Source organism: Onychostoma macrolepis, chromosome 04, assembly GCF_012432095.1.
Source record: "Onychostoma macrolepis isolate SWU-2019 chromosome 04, ASM1243209v1, whole genome shotgun sequence".
NCBI classification, from domain to species: Eukaryota; Metazoa; Chordata; class Actinopteri; order Cypriniformes; family Cyprinidae; genus Onychostoma; species Onychostoma macrolepis.
Window position 1 is genome coordinate 35,877,970 of NC_081158.1, and position 24,142 is coordinate 35,902,111.

Genomic DNA, 24,142 nt, shown 5'->3' on the forward strand with positions numbered 1-24,142 from the left:
CTCACATTTACTTTTTTTTTTTTTTAACAGTTATTAATCTTGTTTTCGTATGAATTTTTTGTCTTTTATTTCACACTAAAAAATGAAAATAATTGCGAGTCTGCACGGAACTTGGAGCGGAAGTCGTGTTTGTCCTCCTGACCGCTGGAGGCGCTGATGTGATTCTCGACGCGCGAGACCTCCGACAGGCGCGAGATCAGACATTCAAACCGAGGCTTTCCTCAACAAAAACATTCGCAAAAAACAGCTGAAATATACAAACTTCACCCTTTTATCCGCCAAGATACATATAACAGATGTAAGTAACCGTTCCTTCTCATAATCTGTGTCGCTGAGATTTCCGAGTTGTCGTTATTTTGTGTTTTGTAAATCTGAACAGTGGATAATTAATGCGTTCAGTGTGATATATTAAATAATACAATGTTTTTAACAATATATGTAATAGACAGCATTGTATTTATGTCGTACATACAGAGAAAGTTACACACACACACACACACACACACACACAGTCCAAAAATTTGGGTTCAGTAATATTTTTAATGTTTATTAAGTCTCTTCTGCTCATCAAGGCTGCATATATTTGATCAAAAATACAGCATAAGCAGTAATATTGTGAAATATTTTTACTGTTTAAAATAACTGTTTTCTACATGATCTTTCAGAAATCATAATAATATGCTGATTTATTATCAATGTTGGAAACAGTTTTTGCTGCTTAATATTTATTGTAATTTTTTTTTTAAATATAAATTAATTCAAAATATAAATCTTTTGCAACAATATACACTACCGTTCAAATTTTGGTGTCATTTAATTTTTTTTTTTTTTTTTTTAAGAAATGAATACTTTTCTTCAGGAAGGATGTGTTAAAGTGATACGAAGTGATAGCAAAGATTTATATTGTTAGAAACAATTACTAGTTTGAATAAATGCTGTTCTTTTTAACCTTTTATTCATCAATAAATCCTGAAGAAAGTATCACAGGCTCCAAAAAAATATGAAGCAGCAAAAACCGTCAAACACTGATAATAAATCAGCATATTATTATGATTTCTGAAGATCATGTGACGCTGAAGACTGGAGTAATGATGCTGAAAATACAGCTGCACATCACAGAAATAAATTACAGTTTAAAGTATATTAAAATAGAAAACCGGTATTTTAAATTACAATAATATTTCACAATATTACAGTTTTTTCTGTATTTTTAATCAAAAATGCAGCCTTGATGAGCAGAAGAAACTTCTTTAAAAAACTGATCCCATATATGATAAAATATTATAAAAAAAAAAAAAAAAAAAATATATACACAGATAGAGATTAAAAAAATATATATATATATATATATATAAAGAGATATTAAATATATTGTACATTTTATATATAAGTACTAGATTGTATAATAGTATGTTATACGTTATTATGCATTATTTTTGAGTCTAATATAAGTATATATGATAATATTATAAATAAAAAAAATATATACACAGATAGAGATTAAAAAAATATATATATATGATTTATTTATTTATATTGTTTATAATTGTTCTAATATGTATATTAGATATATTACTACATGATTTATGTATGTATGTTTGTTACTGAATGAGCTGTCAGAACCAGAGATGGTGCTGTTGTAAAGCGTGTGTGTGTGTGTGTGTGTGTGTGTGTGTGTGTGTGTGTGTGTGTGTGTGTGTGTGTGTGTGTGTGTGTGTGTGTGTGAAGTGTGTGTGTGTGAAGTGTGTGTTCCGGAGGTGATGGGTGTTTCTGAGCTCTGGTCCATCCTGGATCCGGTCCGGCAGTCTGTGCCGCTCTACAGTCTGTCAGGAAAGACCCTCGCCGTGGACCTCAGCCTGTGGGTCTGCGAGGCCCAGCACGTGCAGGGCATGATGGGAAGAGTCACCAAACCGCATCTCAGGTGAGTCTGGAAGCAGTCTGAGAGATCTGAGTGGTTTTATTACAGAGGGGCTCAGGTGTGGATGGTGTGTGTCGCGCAGGAACCTGTTTTTCCGTGTGTCCTCGCTCACGCTGATGGGTGTGAAGCTGGTGTTTGTGATGGAGGGAGACGCGCCGAGCATCAAAGCCGAGACCATGAGCAAACGCAGCGAGATGAGATACGGAGCCAAGGCTAAACCTGCAGCGGCTAAAAACACCAGCAGAGGCCGATTCAAGGCCGTCCTGAGAGAGGTGACCGATGCCCAGCATCCACCATACTTCACTGTATGTGACCCTGGAGCACAAAACCAGTCATAACGGTCAATTCTTTGAAACAATATTTGTCTGAGATACAACTATTTGAAAATCTGGAATCTGAGGGTGCAAAATAATCAAAATATTGAGAAAATCGCCTTTAAAGTTGTCCAAGTTAATCTAACTAATCAAAAATTAAGATCAGGGTAAATTGAACTTATTTTGTCTTCTGGGAAACATGTAAGTATCTTCTGTAACTTCTGAAGGACAGTACTAAATGAAAAAAACATGATATTGAAGCAAAATAAGAAAAATGTACACAGCTCCATTCCGTTCAAAAGTTTTCACCCCCCGGCTCTAAATGCATGGTTTCTCCTTCTGGAGCATCAGTGAGCGTTTGAACCTTCTGTAATAGCTGCATACGAGTCCCTCAGTCGTCCTCAGTGTGAAAAGATGCATCTCAAAATCATTCAGTCATTGTTGGAAAGCGTTCAAATACACAAAAATGCTGGAAAACCAAAGAATTTGTGGGAGCTGAAGGATTTTTCTGAAGAACAGCAGGAAGTTTAAATGTTCAGGACAAACAAGGGACTCATGAACAACTATCACTTAACAAAAAACACAGCTGTGGATTATTCAGGTAACAACACAGTATTACGAATCAAGGGGATGTAAACTTTTGAACCGGGTCATCAAGTATTATTTTCTCTTGTGGACTATATGTAAACATCTTTTATGTGAAATATTTTGTATGATCCCTCTTGTTTCTCGGGTCATTTTTATACATTCAACTATTCGCAGCTATAAAAGTTCGCAGACGATACCACTGTTGTCGGCCTTATTACTGATAATGATGAATTGGCATATAGGAAAGAGGTGGAGAAACTCACAGCTTGGTGCACAACGCACAATCTGGCCCTCAACACCAATAAGACAAAAGAGATGGTCATAGATTTCAGGAGAGCTGGGCAACATCACCATCTCCCTTTGACTATAAACAGCTCCGAGGTGGAGAGGGTCCAAAGCACCAAGTTCTTGGGGATCCATCTGACGGACAAGCTGATTACCAGAGATAACACCTCAGCTGTGATCAAGAAGGCACAACAACGCCTTCATTTTCTTCGCAGGCTGAAGAAGGTGGAACTTCCCATCACAGCCATGACGTTGTTTTATAGAGGGACAGTAGAGAGTCTGCTGACTTATTGTATCTCGTCCTGGTTTGGAAGCTGTACAGCAGAGGAGAGACACAATCTCAGCCGGATTGTGAGAACAGCGGAGAAAATTATTGGTGTCTCACTACCACAGCTACAAGACATCTACACAGAGCGCTGTGTACGGAGAGCTGGTAGTATCCTGAAGGACTGCATACATCCACTTAATGGATTGTTCTCATTGATGCAGTCAGGAAAAAGATATCGTAGCATAAAAACCAGAACTTCTCGGCTGTTGAATAGCTTTCTTCCCACAGCAATTAGGCCGTTAAATCAGAGTTTGTGACTCTTTTGTGATTTATTCTTTTAACATTTTAGAGCATTTGAAATAATTTTATTAGAATATTTATGCTTTATTATTTTAAATAATTTTATTGAACTGATTTATATGTATTATATAATGCACTGAATTGTAAGATGTGGACGTGTGAAACACAATTTCGTTTCTATGTGACATAGAAATGACAAAATAAAGTATCATCATTCTCTTTCGTAGACTGTATGTGAACATCTTTTATGTGAAATATCTTATTCAGGTCAGTACTAAATAAACAATAACATGCATTTTGTATGATCCCTCTTATTTTGGTCAAATAATTAACATTTTGCAGATTCTGAAACGGGGGATGTAAACTTTTGACCTCAACTGTACAACTACTTGAAAATCGGTGCCAAAAAAATCTAAATATTGAAAAAATCGCCTTTAAAGTCGTCCAAATGAAGTTCTTAACAATGCATATCAATAATCAAAAATGAAGTTTTGATATATTTACGGTAAGATATTTACTAAATATCTTCATGGTACATGATCTTAATATCCTAATGATTTTTGGCATAAAAGAGAAATGTATAATTGTGACCCATACAATGTATTGTTGGCTCTTGCTACAAATATACCTGTGCTGCTTATGACTGCTTCTGTGCTGCAGGGTCACATATTACAAATAAATCCTAATCTAATCATGACAAACTATATATCATTGGAAAGACTCATAAATAGATCCACTGTGTAACAAAACCACTGTGTTTTGTTACAAATTATAATAGATTAGAGTTCTGACATCTGTCTTAAAAAGTTTTTTTTGTTGCCTTTTGTTGCATCATAAATTATATATCAGTTGAAAGCTTAACCTCAAAATTCATCCTGTGAAAGCCATTTTTAAAATCAGACATTGCTTTACCATCATACAGGTGCTTCTGTTTTCGTTCATGAATTATAACGATTTAAGTTTGGATAGTGCTCTTTCACGTCTGTGTTGGCAGTTAAAGGGTTAAGGTGTGTCTCCGCAGTGCGCCGAGCTGCTGGACTGTCTGGGAGTGCCGTGGGTGACGGCGGCCGGCGAAGCGGAGGCTATGTGCGCATATCTGGACTCGCAGGGCGCGGTGGACGGGTGCATCACTAACGACGGCGATGCCTTCTTATACGGCGCTCAGACCGTCTACAGGAACTTCAACATGACTACAAAGGTTCCTACTTCTGTTTTAGTCTCCGCACTAGGGTTTCAACAAAACATTATTTTGATAATCGATTAATCCAACGAATATTAGAACGATTAATCGACTAACCGTCGTTTATTTCACTGATATATGAGTAGACTCATTCATCAGTATTAGTTAAAATATTGAGTTATATATTCTAACAAATAAATAAAGGTAATCACTTCAGCTTTTGAAAATCATAAGTAATTATAATTATTATAAGATTAATTTATACAAATATTTGGCACACAAAATGATATGACAGACAGAGAAACTCTTATTCACCGTTTAATTATCTGCATGAATAAGTGACGCATCATTCTGCCGAACATCATCTTTTGTAAGTCGTATGAGCCGCATTTAAATCTAAACTCAAAACTTTATAGCTCAGCATTTACTGAATGAGCGCTGCCTTCGCTGGAGGACCGGACTGCAGAGCTAATCAGAGAAATCAGACGCGTTCTTAACTGCTGCTTTCTCGCCGCTGTCAGTTTTTGTTGTTTCTGTCATTATTGAGAGGAAAGCGTGCAGCATATATTCACATATTCATCCAAACGCCGCTCAGCAGCTTCAGGTTCGGCTGCGTTTGCTCTGAATTGGCCAAACCGCATTACTGCAGGCCTTACATTAGATCACATGAGATCGAACCACTACTCCACTACAGGATTAATCGTTTCAGCCCTTCTCCACACAGATGAATAACACTAGCACATGTTCTGTGAATGATCTGCAGGATCCTCAGGTGGACTGCTATCAGACGTCTCGTGTTCGGGACGAGCTCGGGCTCTCCAGAGACACTCTCGTGGGGCTGGCCGTTCTCCTGGGCTGCGACTACATCCCCAAGGTGCAGCAGATTTATAGGATGAAATGCTTTCTGAAATGATGGAACGTTATAGTGAATGTTGTGCTGTTCTCTCTCTGGTCCTGTAGGGCGTCGCCGGAGTCGGCAAAGAACAGACACTGAAGCTGATTCAGAATCTTAAAGGAAAAAGTCTTCTTCAAAAGTATGAATCGTTCTAACGTACTCTATTCAGGATTAATAACTAAAACTAAATCCAAGTTTTATTTCAGCTGGTTGCCAAGGCAACATTTCTCATTTTCATTTGGTTTAATTTGAAGTACTAAAATAAGTAACTAAACAAACAATTACATTTTTATTTTTAAAAGAAAGACAAAAACAACTAAATTACTAAAACATTAACTAAAATAAAGTGAAAATAGAAAAATAAAATCTAATTCAAAATATTAATAGTATATTAATGCTAAAATACAAATAGCTATTTCCGATATTTCTGCTGTAATTGTGACAAAGCTGCTTGTTTTTATTGTGATTTACTATTATCAGACTGTGAGTGCTGATATTAAATTAATTAACCATGTTTTATTGTCACATTTCAGACAAAAAAGTTATTGAGAAGAGGGGAATAATTTCTTGTATTATTTTGTCATATTAAATTATATTATTTTTTAATTATTTTTTTTACATCTTAATTTGATGTATTTTTTAGTATTTTAATTTAGATTAAACCAGCCCCTGTTTGAGAACCACTACTTTATTATACTCTAGGTTAATGTTTGGTTATTTTTGTTTTCTTACATTAGTCAGGCAGTTTTAATTGTATTATTTTATTGTTTATTGTATTATTTAAACAGACAGTTCTGGCTTTTTTACCCAGCGGGCACCTTGATATCAATTTGACATCAAATATGAGTCAAGACTTGATAAAGATGCTGTAACATCATTTTAAATTCAGTTTGGACAGCAATTTCTTACAGTGGTAATTGGGTGAAAATAGATTAAGTTAATCCCACGCTTAAACTGGTTCAATGTATTTTTAGGCCTATAAATGTTTGACGTTTGATTTACAGCAAATTAAAGTCATATCAAGTTTTTGATGTCAGTTTGAATTACATATATGATGTCAATTTTGATGTCTTTTCAACTTTTTTAGGTTATTACATGCAGAGGTTTTTGGTCCAATAATTAAAACCTCTGTTTTTTCAGAATTTAGCAGTAGGAAATTATTAGTCATTGAGTTTTTTATCAACTATGCATTTTGTTAGTTTTGCAAATTGGTATGTTTCATCGGGCCGTGAAGAAATATAGAGCTGAGTATAATAAGCATAACAGTAAAAGCTAAAGCCAAGTTTCCTAATAATATCTCCCAAGGGTAACATGTAAAGCGTGAAAAGTAACGGTCCTAGTACTGAGCCTTGAGGTACTCCATACTGCACTTGTGATTTGTATACCTCTTCAAATTCTCATTTTCATGTGGTTTAATTTGAAGTACTAAAATAACTAAAACTAAATAAACAAATTAATAAAAACTGATCCCAAACTTAAATGGCAGTGTGTGTGTGTGTATATATACACTACCAGTCAAAAGTTTTGAACAGTAAGATTTTTAATGTTTTTTAAAGAAGTCTCTTCTGCTCACCAAGCCTGCATTTATTTGATCCAGAGTACTGTCTTTTCAGCATCAGTTGCTCACTGGGTTGAAGTGTGTGTTGGTTCAGAGTTCAGTGTGTTTCTACTCTGCTGCAGGTTCACTGAGTGGAACGTAGACAGAGCTGAAAGGTCAGAGGTCGCGGTGAAGAAGGTCACGCACTGTCTGGTCTGTCGACACCCTGGTCAGTATCAGTATGGTCTGATTCCTCGACACGTTTACTGAGCTGGGACTCGTCAGTGTTTGCTGAGCTCCTCTGGTGTCTCGTAGGCTCGGCTAAAGCGCACGAGCGCAGCGGCTGTGTGTTCTGTGAGAGCGAGCGCTTCTGTTCGCCGCAGGACTACGATTCCCAGTGTCCCTGCGAGTGGCACCGCACCGAACGCGCGCGCCAGGCGTCCTCCGTCGAAGCCAGCATCAAAAAGTACGTAAAAATACACATGTGCTGTAGGGGTGTGTGATATGGACAAAAAATAATATCTCAATATTGTCTGGTATTTTATCGATAATGATAAATAGACAATATTTTGCTGAGTGTGTTATTGTGCTGGTGTCTGGCGTGGACAGCTGACTCCTAAAGTTTTTGATATTCTTCATATTCTGTGTGCTGGTCAGTTCACAGCAGATTTTTAGCTGAAACTGGTCCTTGGTGATTCATAAAATGCAAGTCAACAGCTTCTGTCACTTGAGAATTAAAAAAAGCACATCAAGGAGCACAAAATGAATCTCTGTGGCTCCTGACGATATATCGAGGTCTTATGAAGAGAAACGATCGGTCTGTGCAAGAAACTGAATGTTATTTACAGCATTACTATCTGTAATCCAGAGCCTCAGGCAACGAACCAGAGTGATGTCTTTCCTTTGAACCGGTTCTTTTCTGTGAACTATTGTGGAACCAGTTCATCAAATCGGACTGAAGCGTCTGAATCAGTTCACGGCTCGAACAGCTGAGATCTACAAGATACTCCATCAGGACTCACTTCAGACGCCTGACAGACACTTAAACAAGCTGAAATACCGGCGAATCTGATCCTGTGATGAATGAACAGATTCAGCTCCAGTTCCTCCAACAGTCTCTGAACTGAGGAAACGGTTCGACTCGGACCGAACACCGATGAGCCACTGATATGTAAACAAACTAATGAATTGAACCAGTTCATTGTAACAAACTGTCCTAAAGATCCAGTTCATGGAAAATAATCATTTTGAGTAACTTGTAGATCTGTGCTGCTCGAGTTGTGAACTGATTCAGATGCTTCAGTCCGAACTGGTTCCACAATAGTTCACTAAAAAGAATCGGTTCAAAAGAGTGATTTGTTCGTGAACCAGACATCACTCTGGTTCGTTGGCCTGAGGCTCTGGATTACAGATAATAATGCTGTAAATAACATTCAGTTTCTTGCACAGACCGATCGTTTCTCTTCATAAGACCTCGATATATCGTCAGGAGCCACAGAGATTCATTTTGTGCTCCTTGATAATCTCCTTGTTTAATTCTCAAGTGACAGCAGCTGTTGACTTGCATTTAATGAATCACCAAGCACCGGTTTCAGCTAAAAGTCTTCTTTACTGTTCTGCTGAAGAACAAAAGTCAGCTACGTCTTGGACGGCCTGAGGGAGAGTGTGTTCATTTCTGGTGAACTGTCCCTTTAAGAGTGTGTATTCTGTGTCTGTGATGGTGTTTGCAGGAAGACACTGGCGTGTGAGCGGTTCCCCTTTACTGAGGTGAGTATTATAGTCTGGTTTCTTCATGTAGGACATCTGGGCCCGTATTCACAAAACATGTTATCTCTCCTCTAAGAGTTCTCCTCAATAGCAGTACAAGTCTGTAGCTAAGAGTTTTCTCTTAAAACCTGTTCACAAAGCTGCTGAGACACACTTTTATTGAGGAATAGAGAGCAGTGTTAAGCTCAGAGTAAATAAGGGGGCGGGGTTTACCTCGTCGCTATGGAGATGTCATCAAGCTTATTAACTATGCACACGGTGATTGGCTGATAGTCTCTGTCAGAGATTTATTCATAGAGATATTGTAGAGCGTGATATCATGTTGCCGTATTCAAATAAAGATTTTAAAATGCAGGATAAGTGTCACTAATTAAACAAGTATATGTTCAGCTAATCGTCAGCCTCTTACATGTGTGCTTCTCAAAAACAATTAGTGAATATACATATAAACAGCCTTTTAATTAACAGAGTAGAATAATCACGGCTGATAGTAAGACGTGTGAACGTAACAGAAAACCAAACGGGACTCCAGAACATCTGTTATTTCTTGTGCAGCTGATTCATGAAAACAAGGATATAATCGAAGGAGAATCTGGGACAACCTTTGAAAGATTTAGGAGCTAGTTTTAGTTCTGAAACACTGTGAAACACTCTTAGAGCAAACATTTAGGACGCCCAGTATTTTTAAGATTTCCTCCTAAAGCAGTGAGTTATGAGCCACTATTAGACTCGTCTGCTGTTTGCTGATGTTTCAGATCATCCGTGAGTTTCTGGTGTCGAAGGACAAGCCCACGCAGCCGCTCCGCCGGAGGAAACCCAGCCTGCTGCTGATGCAGGTACTGAGCGTTCAGAGCGGTTCTGAGGGTTTATTCGAGCTGCTTCTGATGGACTCATCTCTTGGTTTGTCAGACGTTTGCTCTGGAGAAGATGGACTGGCCCAAACACTACAGCAGCGAGAAGCTTCTGGTGCTGATGACCTACACCGAACTCATGAACCGCAGACACGGCCGAGACTCGCCGGCCCAGGTCCAGCCCATCAGGTCCATACTAAAGATACTAAACAACCCTTAAAGCAGCGTTTATCGTTTTCTCTTAACCTGATGTGCTAAAATAACTGCAACTGAGATAAAAACTATATAGACATATTTAAAAATAAAAGAATTAATAGTAATAATGGGGAAAAAACACAACAAAATTACTTTTTGTAATGTTTTAAAAATGTTTTACTTTAAAATGTAGAGTGAAAATATAAAATATTTAATTGTCAAGAATTTGTTCTTTTTTTGTTGTGAAATGATCATCATCCAATAATAATCAACTATACACACACACACACACACACACACACACACACAGCTGTTCGAAAGTTTGGGATCAGTAAGATTTTTAATGTTTTATTAAAGTAGTCTTTAATGTTCATCAAAGCTGCTATTATTTTTCATGAAAAATACAGAAGAACTGTGAAATATTATTCTAGTGTAAAACAGCTGTTTTCTATGTGAATATGTGTGAAACTGTAATGTATTTCTGTGATGCAGCTGTATTTTCAGCATCATTACTGCAGTCTTCAGAGTCACATGATCTTCAGAAATCATAATAATATGCTAAAATAAATGTTTTGTAACAATATACACTACCGTTCAAAAGTTTGGGGTCAGCAATTGTTGTTCTTTCTTTAAAAAAAAAAAAAAAAACTTTTTGATTTATCAAAGATGTGCCAGTAAAGACATTTATAATGATTTCTGTTTCAAATAAATGTTGTGTTTTTGAACTTTCTATTCATCTGTGAATCCTGAAAAATAAAATGTATCAGTTTCCACAAAGGTTTTAATGTTTTCAACATTGATAATAATCAGAGATGTTTCTCAAGCAGCAAATCAGCATATTATTATGATTTCTGAAGATCATGTGACACTGAAGACTGCAGTAATGATGCTGAAAATACAGCTGCGCATCACAGAAATACATTACAGTTTAACACATATTCACATAGAAAACAGATATTTTAAATTAAAATAATATTTCAGTTTCTACTTTTTTTTTTTTTCTGTAGTTTTGATCAAATAAATGCATCCTTGGTGAGCATAAAACGCTTCTTTAAAAAAAACATTCAAAATCTTATTGATCCTAAACTTTTGAATGGCATATAGAATAGAATAGAAATACATTTTTATCTGCATTTTTTGTTATCTGCATTAAATGTTTTACTTTTTTTTTTTTCTGTTAATATGTCTATATCCTGTGTTCAGTTTTACTTTGTCTATAGTGAATAGACATTTTTGTTCTTAAATGTTTTGCTGTGTTTCTGTGAAGAAGTTCACGTCTCTTCTCTTCTCAACAGAATATATAAAGCGCGTGTCAGGAACGGCGTCTCCTGCTTCGAGGTCATCTGGAAGAAACCAGGTGACAGATACAGTACAGGTGGAGTGTGGATGAGCGACGGCCGTCGCTGGGCTCGTTAGGGTCTCGTCGTGAGGTCAGATCAGGAGGGGTCGGGGGTCACAGGTGACGGAACAGATGTGTCACCCTCAGGTGCTAAAAGAGCTTCCTGTAGACACCGTGAGCCTCGCCAGTCCACACTCCACACCGCCGTAAAACCTTTATTACATCCAACAGCGCTTCAGCTTCAAAACATCAGTATCTTCAAAAAACATCAAGGAACTTTATGATTCCAGGCCTGGAGAGCTCATAGAAATTAGGGAAATATTTGTAAAACTTGCTTGGTCTATAAAGATATGCAGGATTTTCTAGCTTTGCTTTGCTCTTAAATATTTTAACACTTTTTCAGCTCGTGTTTAATGAAGTGTATTGTTGATTGTGTGTCGTGTCAGATCACTATGTGTTTGCGGCGGGTCGTGAGGAGACGGAGGTGAGGACGCTGGAGGAGGAGTCTCTGTTCAGCCTGGCGTTTCCCGAGATCCTCCTGGACTTCCAGCAGCAGAGAGCCCACGCTCAGGAGAACCGAGCCAAGAGTACGAGCTCCGCTCCGCAGCGGATCAAAGCAGACGCTCGTCTCACACCGAGCTTCAACACCTCACAAATAACACTTACATTCATTCAAATCACATTAAATAACATAGAAATATATTTTATTAACATTAATAAATATTAATGTTAAAATATTATATATATATATACATTTACATTCAGTCATTTAGCAGATGCTTTTATCCAAAGCGACAATAGAAGCAATCAAAATCAACAAAAGAGCAACAATGTGCAAGTTTATAACGAGTCTGTTAGCTTAACACAGAACACTAGCAAAGTTTTTTTTTAATTATATAATAAATAAAAAGGAAACCGATAGAATAGAAAAAGAATGGAGCAAGCTAGTGTTTTTTTTTAAGAATAGAATTAGAATAGAGTGCTAGAGTTAGAGGGTCAAATAAAGATAGATATGTGTGTGTGTATATATATATATATATATATATAGTCATGGCCAAAAGTATCGGCACCCTTGGTAAATATGATCAAAGAAGGCTGTGAAAATTAATCTGCATTGTTAATCCTTTTGATCTTTTATTTTAAAAATCCACAAAAATCTAAGCTTTCATTAGATAAGAATTTAAAATGGAGGGAAAGTAGGTGATGAAAAACAACAACAACAAAAAATATATATATATGGAAAGAGATCTGAATGCAAGTTTTATGAAGGAACAGATGTGCACATAAATCATTTATAATCAACACCACAATATTCTTTAAAATATAAATATTGTCAGCTTTCAAGTTGAATTTACATTTTCCTGTGTTTGAAGAGTGAAGAACCACTGAAATGTCAGTATTGTAGCTCTGAAGTGATCTGTAAAACACGTTTTTAATGTCGTGAGATGAATATTTGTATAAGGACAAACTTTGAAGATGGCCCCAGAATAACTTTTACAATTTTATCACAAGTACACTTTTAAAGAGTTGTGTATATAAAAGGAGAATAAAATTTTTTGTTTACGTTTATATTGTTTTTATATAATATTGAATTTTTATTTTGTGTCTCAATCATTGCAGAAAAGAAGCCGAAAGCAAGGAAAGAGAAGCCAGCCGACTCCCATGATGCCGTGTCGGATCTCTTTTCTCAGATGTCTCTGCAGACGGACCCTGGATCTACCCAGAATCCTCCGCAGCCCAATTCCCCTCCGTCCCCTGAGATCCAGCCGCCGCCTCCTTCCCAGAATTCCCTGTCCGAGTCGGCTCTGATTGGCCAGCTGCATCTCAGCAGTATAGACTGGGACTCTTCGTCGTTCACGGCCTCGCCGTCCCAGAAGCCTCAGAGCGACAAAACTGACCTGAGACCGGCGGAAAACACAACCTGTTCTCTTCAGGAGCGAATAATCATAAAAAACACCCAGAAACAGCAGCCGAGGAGTCCTGGGTCTAACGAAGACGACTGCCGTTCGCTCCCAACTAATGCTCGGAAGACAAAACCCACCGCCAAAACCAGCAGAAACCCTCTCAGACCTGCAGCCGGGCCTCTGAGGAGCGTCTCGGGTCACAGAAACCCTTCTGAGATCTGCAGGAGCGTCAGTGATGACAGCGACGCTGAGAACCGACCCAGAAACAGAGTCAAGGTCACGTCTAAACCTCCCAAACCCGGCCCGACGGATCCGCTCCGGCCGCAGACATCAGCCAGGAACCAGCAGACGAGTGATGAAGCTGCTAAAACACCTCACGCTGCCGGCAGACCAGCCACACTCATCCAGGTGCATCATGGGACGCTTGAGGACGATTCGGACGCTTCGCTGGACAGTCCTCGACCGCTGGCTGAGAGACTCAAGATGAGGTTTGGAAAGTGAGACTGTTTGTTTCAGAGAATAATGTTTGGAATTAAAATTTGCTAATAAATTTATACACAATTTGTCTTTTTATATGCAGTTTTTTGTTCATTATCTTGAGAGAACTTGTGATTTTTCTGTGATGAATGAATAAAAAGTTAAAAAGAACAGCATTTATTTACAATAAAGTCTTTACTATCACTTTTTATTAATTTAACACATCCCTCCTGAATAAAAGTATTCATTTCTTTAAAAAAAGAAAAAATGTACTGACCCCAAACTTTTGAATAGTTGTGTATATTGTAACACAAAATTTCCATTTTGAATAAACACTGTTCTTTGTAATGTTTTATTAATCAAAGAATCCTGAAAAAAGTATCACAGGCTCCAAAAAAATATGAAGCAGCACAACAGTTTCCAACATTGATTATAAATCAGCATATTATTATGATTTCTGAAGATCATGTGACGCTGAAGACTGGAGAAATGATGCTGAAAATACAGCTGCGCATCACAGAAATACATTACAGTTTAAATGGTATTAAAATAGAAAAGTGTTATTTTTAAATTGCAATAATATTTCACAAAATAAGTTTATTTTCTGTATTTTTGATCAAATAAATGTAGCCTTGATGAGCAGAAGAAACTTCTTAAAAAAATAAATAAAAATCTTATTTATTCCAAACTTTTGAATGTGTGTGTGTATATATTATTATTATATATTATTTTTTATCCTTTTTTATGATTTTTAAAAATATTTATATTACCTCTATACATTTTCTTCTTTTATTCATATATGTAAATCCCATATTTCTAAAAACAAACAAACATTGTAATCTTGGCAGATGATCTGTAATCCCGATGAAAATACAGATGCATCGTCACAATAAGCAGTGTTTTTAAAAGCAGTTTAAGGTTGCGTTACAGAATCAAACATCCTCTTGCGCTGAAAGAAGCCGTCAGAATAACATCAGGATAAAAGTAACAGTCTGGTCCTAATAAGGACATAAACGCCTGTCACTTCCTGCCAGGCCTTGATCCTGAGTGACAGCTGTCACACCTTCCCAGACAGCTGCGGCTCACACTGCAGGGACCAGATCATATCTGTTTATTAATAGCTTCAAACTCTTGACTTTTATTTTATTGTCTCTCTCATTACTTCAAATAGTGTTGAAATTTGCCATAATTTAAAATCCCAAACATTTAATTTCCCTCTATAATAAATTCTTCTTTGCACTTCTTTTTGCATGAAGAACACCGATAATTATTTTCCATAATAATCCATATATATATATATATTAGTGCTGTCAAACAATCGCAATTAATCGCATACAAAATAAATGTTTTTGTTTGCATAATATATGTGTGTGTTCTGTGTATATTTATTATATATATATATATATATAAATGTCTATATATTCATATAATTTATATAAATAAGTATATTTCATATATAAACAACCAATTTTTCTGACATATATACATGCATGTGTGTGTGTATTTATATATATACATAATAAATATACACAGCACATACATATATTATGTAAACAAAAACTTTTTTTAGTAGGTTTTGCAGAAAGTTTTTTTTTTTTTTTTTGTAGAAAGATTTTAACAACATTTTTCTTAAACGAGTGTTAAAGGAACATTCCATTTTGTCATTTGGAAAAAATATGGGAATGTTAGTTTTGAATGTTGTCTGAAAGTTCTGAAACATTTAAAAACATAGTAACTTTTTTTTTTTTATGTCCACGTTTCTGAAAGTTTCATAAACGATGTATAAATAATGTTTTCGTGCTAACGTTTTGAGAACATTATTAAAGACCAGATAACGTTGAATGAACGTTCTATTAATGTTGCTGGAAGAACGTTTGTTCTTAACTTTGAGAGAACCTTGCCGGAACGTTCTCTGTTAGCTGGGAAACAAGGCCATTATTCCTGAACAGAATAAAAGTTTTATTATATATTTTTTTAATGTAAAAGTGCCCGTCCTTATTAAACAAGCAGCTAGTTTGATGTTAATTGCGAGACGCGCTCGTGTGAAGCTCGTCTGATCGCGTCAGTGCGCTAATTGCCGTCGCGTCGACTTAAAGAGTCATTTCCCACAAAAGGGAATCTAATTATTTTCTTTTCTCTTTCACGTTATCCGCCAACATCACCTTATTCGCACGTGGGTGGCAAGCGCGCGGCCGCCTCTTTGAACTCCGCGCTCGTGAAGCGGCTATAAAAGCGGCGAAGTTTGGCTTTTGCGCATTTTGTCGCGGATATGGCGCAGATCGACGTCGAAGCGTTCACCGCGCAGGTTCTGTCCCAGTGGGACTGGAGCGGAGAGGACAGCGCGTTCGGAGACGCGTCCTCGCCGGAGTCCGCACGCAAAGACGAGCAGCAGAAGCCCAAAGTGAAGATGAGCGTGAAGCGGAGGATGAAGGCCAGCGAGCGCGAGAAGCTGCGCATGCGCAGTCTGGCGGAGGCGCTGCATCAGCTCCGCGAGTATCTTCCTCCGGTGTACAGCCGCAGAGCGCAGCCGCTCACCAAGATCCAGACGCTCAAATACACCATCCAGTACATCCAAGAGCTGTCCAGCATCCTCCAGCAGCAGACCTGAGCGCGTTCCCGCGTCACGCCTCCGGGAGTGTTTCAGAAGCGTCGCGGCGGCGGAAACATTGTGTCGTTTTGTGACATTGCGGGAATGTTACTTCCGAGCTGAACATTTCGGAAACGTTTGATGAACGTCCAGCTTCTGAGAACAGTGAACGAACGCTGCTGGAATTTTAACGTTCTGAGAACGTTCCCCAGCTGCTGCTGCTGCTGTACAGATTCATATTTTTCTGTGTTTGTTTGTTTGTTCATCCACTCATGATTTTATTCGGATGTAAATATTTCTTGCTGATGCTTGAGTGGAGTGTCGGTGTCTAATATCAAGAGTGTCTTTTAAACTGGAATAGTTGAATAAACGCTTTGTTCGTGTCGATATAAACTGGTCTTTGTATTTATTTTTATTTTTTATTTTTATTTTTACCCCCAATCATGTTCTTGCGCAAAAAACGCTTTCAAAGATTTTGGTTATAAAAACGTTGTGAGAACGTTGATCTAACGTGTCTAAAACGTTAAAATGCCCAATTTTCTGGTTGCGATCATAACGTTATTTAAAGGTTGCAAACACGTTTTTTACAACATTCTACTATTTACACCCGAAATATAATGCTCTTAGAACGTTGAAGCACAAATAACATCATAAGGACATTTCGAGAACGTTATGAGAAGAGAAGGTAGGCTATATCAAATATTAATAAAGTTACAATTCCATAAGCATTACTTTAAGAACATTTTGTTGTAGCGTTTATATAACTTTTAAAAACGTTAGTAAAAGTTGTGTTTGCTGGGATACGCACAACCGTTTTTGTGATTTATATTATAATGTAGCCTATAGGCCTATTATTATATATCATTTTAATATTAAACATATAATATTATATAATATCCTATTTTGTTGCATGAAAATGAAGGCTAAAATCAAGACATCTTTTCCTCCTTTTTTCATAGCAAAGCACATGCTATAAAACTATATAAAACAAGATAGGCCTAAATACAGAAAATGATGCATCTATAATTATTATTTTTTTATGTATTGTACGTGAATAAAGCGAGCTCAAATAGGAAAACACTAAAATAATCTGTGTTTTGGGATTAAACCGGTTTACGTACGACGGCATCGTGACGTCAGTGTTGCGACAGGTACACTGGCCAATCACAGCGCTGTGTTTGCTGTGGGCGGGGCCTCGCGGTACAATGACGCTGTGACAAAGAGAAGCAGCGCTGGTTGTGACGGAGCGGCGCGGGCCGCCATTTCAAAGCCGAGGAAACGCGGGAGCTTTTACGGTTTAACAGACGGATGCTTGTTTTATAGAATATACCGAGTTACGTCGTGTATTTTTAAGGCTCGTTGTTTAGAAGAGCTCTCAATCTCGCCAGGTAAGTGGCTGAAAACGAGCTGTGAGCTTGTAACGGAGCGCTTGTGTGTTTACTGTCCGTGAGCCGTTAAATCCCACATTCGCCGTCGGTAATTCTGAGGGAAAACTTCAGCGTTTAGCAGCGAATGCGTGTTTCTTTGGTCGTTCGGGGTGTATTTGTGTTCTCAGGCGATGTTTTTATCATCTAGAGCGATTATCGTTCGTTTATTTCGTTCAGATGTGATTACGGCGACAGAATGGTTTTTAAGCCTCCGGTAAATCTCCGAATGCGGGAAATAAATGAATTAAGAGCTCGCAAATCCCTTTCAAATCACCAGACTAATGGAACAAGTGTTATTCTGTGTGACAGAACACACTTTCAGTAGGAATAATCGTTATATTCCGGTTCAATGACGACAAAACGGCGAGAAAATACATTTAGCGACAGGATTCTACAGTATGAGGCGTTTAAACTCCGAATTCTACATGTAAATGTTAAAAGTTGCATTACAGTATTATTACGTGAGCCTCCGTGAAAATGGAACGGAAACATTGATGACGTCATCTTACACTCACAGGTGTGTGCAAATTGATATCCAATAAAATGCTCTGGAATGAGAAGCACCGCCCCCGCTGACATCAGATAGCAAATCCGGGTTCACCGCTGTAGTGTAAATGAAAGCCTATTGGCTGTTTAAAAAATATATATATATTTGGAATGTCCTGCCCCAACTTCCTGTTTCATTAGGAAATGAGGTCTCTAATGAGCCACGGACTGCTAAAATAGTAATTTCCTTCTCAGTAATCTTGCATCTTGAGGTGTTTTCTTTCATGCTGATTTTCGTCGTTGTAGATCTGCTCCAGTTCATGATGTCGGATGTTTGAGAAATGCTTGAAAACCACATTTTTGTGGACTGCACTGAACCAACTAATGCATTCATCCAAATATTGCACTGAATCAAATACTGCGTTCATACAAATGATGCTTTGAACCAAATATTGTGAATTAAAGTCTATAGGCTATTTAAAATATAAATATATTTGGTAAGTCCTGCCCCAACTTCCTCTTTCATTAGGAAATGAGGTCTCTAATGAGCTATGAACTGCTAATATAGTCATTTCCTTCTCAATAATCTTGCATCTTGAGGTGTTTTCTTTCACGCATCAGTTTTCCGTTCTGAAAAGCTCCATTTTTGCATCAGAAAATCCTCTGAGCGTGTGCCGTTTCTTGGAGAAGCGTGTCTTCAGATGCTAGCTTTTACAGTTGGCTGTTCATACTATTAATACACGGCTGAAATCCCCACGGCCCGGATCAGCTGCTGCTATCCCAGCAGGCCGTTTGGTGATGTGAAGCCCGGCGTGTGGGTTTAACACGTCAGATGCTTGACATTGACGCCGGATCATTTCCAGTCTGGATCTGGGTCAGAGGTGAAGGTTTTGGGACGAGTGAAGCGTGAAGACGGATGTGTTGCGTGTTCATAAGCTCAAGTGTTTACTACTGAGAATGCTGGTGTACACTACCGACAGGCTTCTTTCACTAAATAGCTTCGTTGTTTTACAGATGGATGCCGAAACGGAGCAGGTGCAGGAGACGACAGAGGTGATTGAGGCCACAGAGACGCCCTCACGGGAAGAACCTTCAGCTGACAGCAAGATCAGGTGGGTCACATGACCAAAGCTGCTACTCTCATTGGTTGTTCTCGTCACTATAATCTCATGTGTTTATTCGCAGGGGTCGTGGAGGGAAGATCCGCGGCAGAGGAGGCCGGATGTTCCGTGGGTTCCGTGGAGGACGTGGGATGATGATGATGATGAAAGGGTTTCCACCAGGTCCTATGAGAGGAAGAGGCCGCGACGGGTTCACGAATGGATTCGGACCCATGAGGTCTTGCCCATGTGTTCTCAAGTCTTTCTTATCCATCGCCCTTAGTTCGTGTCGAAACGTTTTAATAAACTTGCTTATGAAAAACAACTTTTTAATAAATACATTTTAAATGCATTCATACAAATTTTGCATTGAAACAAATAATGCATTTATCCAAATATTGAATTGAAACTTTTGCAACTTTTAACGACTTTTTCTCGCTCTTTTGCAGGAGAGGCATGGGTCGCACGTGGCCGTATCCAGACATGCGTGGCCGGCGAGGTCGAGGCGGTCCAAGGGGAATGAACCTGGGTCCGCCGGGTCCGCCGCCTCCTCCACCTCCGCCCATGCACATGAGAGGACCACCACCACACATGCACAGGTGTGGAGATCTGCACACCTTTATGATGTCAGATATTTGAGAAAACTACATTTTTACGTACTGCATTGAACAAACTGCATTCATCCAGATTCCAGATGTTGCATACAATCAAATATTGCATCAATCCAAATATTGCATTGAAATAAATAATGCATTTATCCAAATATTACGTTGACCCAAATAATGAACCGAACAAAATAATGCATTTATCCAAATATTGCATTGAAATAATGAACCGAACAAAATATTGCATTTATCCAAATATTACGTTGACCCAAATAATGAACTGAATCAAATAATGCATTTATCCAAATATTGTATTGAATCAAATAATGCATTTATCCAAATATTGTATTGAATCAAATAATGCATTTATCCAAATATTGCATTGAATCAAATAATGCATTTATCCAAATAGTGCATTGAAACAAATAATGCATTTATCCAAATATTGCATTGAATCAAATAATGCATTTATCCAAATATTACGTTGACCCAAATAATGAACCGAACAAAATAATGCATTTATCCAAATATTGCATTGAATCAAATAATGAACCGAACAAAATATTGCATTTATCCAAATATTGCATCAATCCAAATAGTGCATTGAAACAAATAATGAACCGAACAAAATAATGCATTAAAACAAATATTGTATTGAACCAAATAATGCATTTATCCAAATAGTGCATTGAAACAAATAATGCATTTATCCAAATAGTGCATTGAAACAAATAATGCATTTATCCAAATATTGCATTGAATCAAATAATGCATTTATCCAAATATTGCATTGAATCAAATAATGCATTTATCCAAATATTGCATTGAATCAAATAATGCATTATCCAAATATTGCATTAAAACAAATAATGCATTTATCCAAATATTGTATTGAATCAAATAATGCATTTATCCAAATATTGTATTGAATCAAATAATGCATTTATCCAAATATTGTATTGAATCAAATAATGCATTTATCCAAATATTGCATTAAAACAAATAATGCATTTAGCCAAATATTGCATTAAAACAAATAATGCATTTATCCAAATATTGTATTGAATCAAATAATGCATTTATCCAAATATTGTATTGAATCAAATAATGCATTTATCCAAATAGTGCATTGAATCAAATAATGCATTTATCCAAATATTGCATTGAATCAAATAATGCATTTATCCAAATATTGCATTAAAACAAATAATGAACCGAACAAAATAATGCATTTATCCAAATATTACGTTGACCCAAATAATGAACCGAACAAAATAATGCATTTATCCAAATATTGCATTGAATCAAATAATGAACCGAACAAAATATTGCATTTATCCAAATATTGCATCAATCCAAATAGTGCATTGAAACAAATAATGAACCGAACAAAATAATGCATTAAAACAAATAATGCATCAATCCAAATAGTGCATTGAAACAAATAATGAACCGAACAAAATAATGCATTTATCCAAATATTGCATTGAATCAAATAATGCATTTATCCAAATATTGCATTAAAACAAATAATGAACCGAACAAAATAATGCATTTATCCAAATATTGCATTGAAACAAATAATGCATTCATCCAAATATTGCATTGAATCAAATAATGCATTGAACAAAATAATCCATTCAAGCACAATAGTATCTTGGGCTGGGTTGACTATTGATTTCTCAGTTAAAATCAGTTCTCGTTGTGCTTTGCTTCTTTTGATAAGAAACAAAGTGTCAGTTTTTGAATTGTCCATTTTATCTCAAAAGTATATGAAGAATCTATAAAATGCATATAATTTAAAATGCATGTATTTGGAGGAAATATATATGTATAGATATCATAGAAGTAAAAAAAAAAAAAATGTTATGCATATGAAAACTAATAGACATTTTGGAGGACAGATGTTGAGTGTAAAGGAGGCGTGTCTTTCCACAGGCATGGCCCGCCTCCTCCTCCACCCCCACCGGGACACCCAGCGTTCCGAGGGCGACCGCCACACCCCAGGGGGCGGGGCATGATGCCACCCGGCCCACCTCGCTTCTTCCACCCCAGAGGGTAAGAACGCACTCACCCGCTCCACATTTTCCCTAGCGCACATGTAGTCGCGTGACGGCGCAGAGCACGGCTAAACCGTAACAGATCCAGCACATAAACTCCATTCCACTAGTGCATGACAAGCCTGTGTTTCTTCAATTGTGTGTTTGACGAGTTTGGGCCCCTCTGGAGCACAACAGGCCAATCCAAATGTGTGATTTTATCCTTTCATGCAGCTACCACAACGGATCGGCCCCTCCTCTGCCCCACCCGCCTCCAGGCAGGGGCCAGCGCTGGCCGGGGCCCCACGCTGGCCGGAAGTTTTAACCAATTCTGTAGCGTTAACGGCCGCCGCTCACACACTCATTTCAGACTCGCAGGTCCTTTTACTGTAACGAGCACGCTACCTTTTTATGTTACTTCATTTGAGGACAAAGCCCCGAAAAAAACAAAACATTTAAAAGCACTCTCACTCTGAAGACGAGAAGGAAACATGTTCTTACGTTGATTTAAATTAAGTGTATCTCATGAGACTTTTACTCCTCTAAGTGTTGTCTGGTCTGCGTGGTGCTATTCCTGTGAGCCTTAAGCAATCCTCTTTCTTTATTCCACGAGAAAACGTAAGATTTTAGACGAATCGGTGTGTGTTTCTCAGTACGCTGGCACTGACCAAGCAGATCACTGACCCTCCATCTGTTCTTCATGTGTAGTGCTCATGAGTTATTATTACTATTATTAATGATCTAATATCATAAATGTGCAGCTACTTTAAGTCAAGTGAGATATTGCTGTTGAAAAGTAAAGTATTCCTGTTTCTTTTTTTGCTGGAATGATTCTGTTAAAATCACAAATCCATGCATTGATTTAACATGACCGTAGAGTAGCACTACGATTTATACTTCTTTAAATAAACCTTTCCTTGCTTTTCTATTTTAAAGCCAGTTTTTGAAAGTATTTGATTCAAAATAGTACAAGTAAAAAATACATAAAAATCCTATCCTCTGTGTTGAGTTTTGAAGTGTTATGGCACATTGACGTATTGTAACTGATAAAAGTCATGTGAATTTGTGAATGTAAATTGAACAGATAACAGCTTTTGACTTAGTTTTGGAGAAACAAAACAATAAAGTTAAGATAAAATGACCTCTCTTTTTTATTGTTTATTTAAAGTAAAAGCAACTGAATGTCCATTTATGTAATGTATTTTAAAAGTACTGCTCATTTCTGAAGACAAATGGACAGTAATGTAAAGACTTCTCTTATCATTGACATGAGCACAGAAATATTCACTGATGGAAATGACAGTGTTTTTGAGCATTTACTTATATATATTTGCATCATGCATAATAAAGCACAGAAATGACTGTCCTATTATTGAGTAAAGCTACAGTTAAACACACTGAATAACTGATTTCCGGTGGAGTGAGGCTTTTAAAGTTACCCAGAGGGCTGAAAATTCAGGATGTCCAAGGATGTCTCTCCAAGTCACCGGCAGACCTGCAAGTCTCAGAGAAACGGCACACTTCTGCTCGTTTGACTGATTCGGATTGGGAAATTCAGTTCAGTTGTAGATGCATGAATACTTGTGTCTCGCTGTAGTGCTTGAGTGATTTTCACGCTAAATAGCCTCAGTCGAAACAAACGCACGTGCAGTCAAAAGTTTGGAGACACTTGTGATTATCTGCAGATGTTTGAATAACAGTCTAGTGAAATAACATGGAAATGTAAGAACATTTCACTAGTGTTCCCGTTAAGTTCTGAAAATGACATTGTTAAATGTAAAATGTTCAAGTTTTTTCTTGATGTGAACACTAATGGAATGTTACATTTTTACAATGTTACAAGTTTGCAAATGTTACAGTAACGTTACTTTTGAATGTTCTCAGGACGTTCTGAAACAAGTAGCAACATTTAAAAACAAAAAACTAAAAAATATATTTTCCATGAATTGTGTAAATGAAGTTTTGAGAACGTTATTAAAGACCAGATCACTTTGAATGAACGTGATGAAAACACAAATGAAGTGAAAACGGAGTAATGTTGCTCTAGACATGCTTTTAAACCCCATTACAGGAGGAACGC

At 37.3% G+C, this 24,142-nt stretch overlaps 3 protein-coding genes across 5 annotated transcripts; all 3 read left to right on the forward strand.

Moving 5' to 3' along the window:
* Positions 1–147: 147 nt before the first annotated feature.
* On the forward strand, positions 148–13,904 carry LOC131538346 (flap endonuclease GEN homolog 1). Of its 2 annotated transcripts, none has more exons than XM_058772172.1 (14): positions 148–298; positions 1,744–1,921; positions 2,001–2,190; positions 4,695–4,871; positions 5,617–5,727; positions 5,814–5,887; positions 7,429–7,514; positions 7,601–7,751; positions 9,016–9,052; positions 9,808–9,888; positions 9,962–10,092; positions 11,394–11,455; positions 11,884–12,024; positions 13,058–13,904. In XM_058772172.1, exons 2-14 carry the CDS (start codon positions 1,761–1,763, stop codon positions 13,840–13,842), a joined length of 2,187 nt encoding a protein of 728 aa, XP_058628155.1. In that variant the 5' UTR covers positions 148–298; positions 1,744–1,760; the 3' UTR covers positions 13,843–13,904. The 2 variants fall into 2 exon arrangements, with proteins under 2 accessions (XP_058628155.1, XP_058628156.1); XM_058772173.1 differs by having other exon boundaries at positions 152–298; positions 1,729–1,921.
* Positions 13,905–15,734: 1,830 nt separating this feature from the next.
* msgn1 (mesogenin 1) lies at positions 15,735–16,787 on the forward strand. Its single transcript, XM_058772186.1, has one exon. The coding sequence runs from the start codon at positions 16,088–16,090 to the stop codon at positions 16,424–16,426; it is 339 nt and encodes a 112-aa protein (XP_058628169.1). The 5' UTR covers positions 15,735–16,087; the 3' UTR covers positions 16,427–16,787.
* Positions 16,788–17,615: 828 nt separating this feature from the next.
* On the forward strand, positions 17,616–23,203 carry si:ch211-51e12.7 (uncharacterized protein LOC336335 homolog). Of its 2 annotated transcripts, none has more exons than XM_058772180.1 (6): positions 17,616–17,793; positions 19,333–19,430; positions 19,504–19,656; positions 19,868–20,017; positions 21,962–22,081; positions 22,297–23,203. In XM_058772180.1, the coding sequence occupies exons 2-6, from the start codon at positions 19,333–19,335 to the stop codon at positions 22,385–22,387; spliced, it is 612 nt and encodes a 203-aa protein (XP_058628163.1). In that variant the 5' UTR covers positions 17,616–17,793; the 3' UTR covers positions 22,388–23,203. The 2 variants fall into 2 exon arrangements, with proteins under 2 accessions (XP_058628163.1, XP_058628164.1); XM_058772181.1 differs by lacking the exon at positions 17,616–17,793 and adding an exon at positions 19,051–19,199.
* Positions 23,204–24,142: the final 939 nt, after the last annotated feature.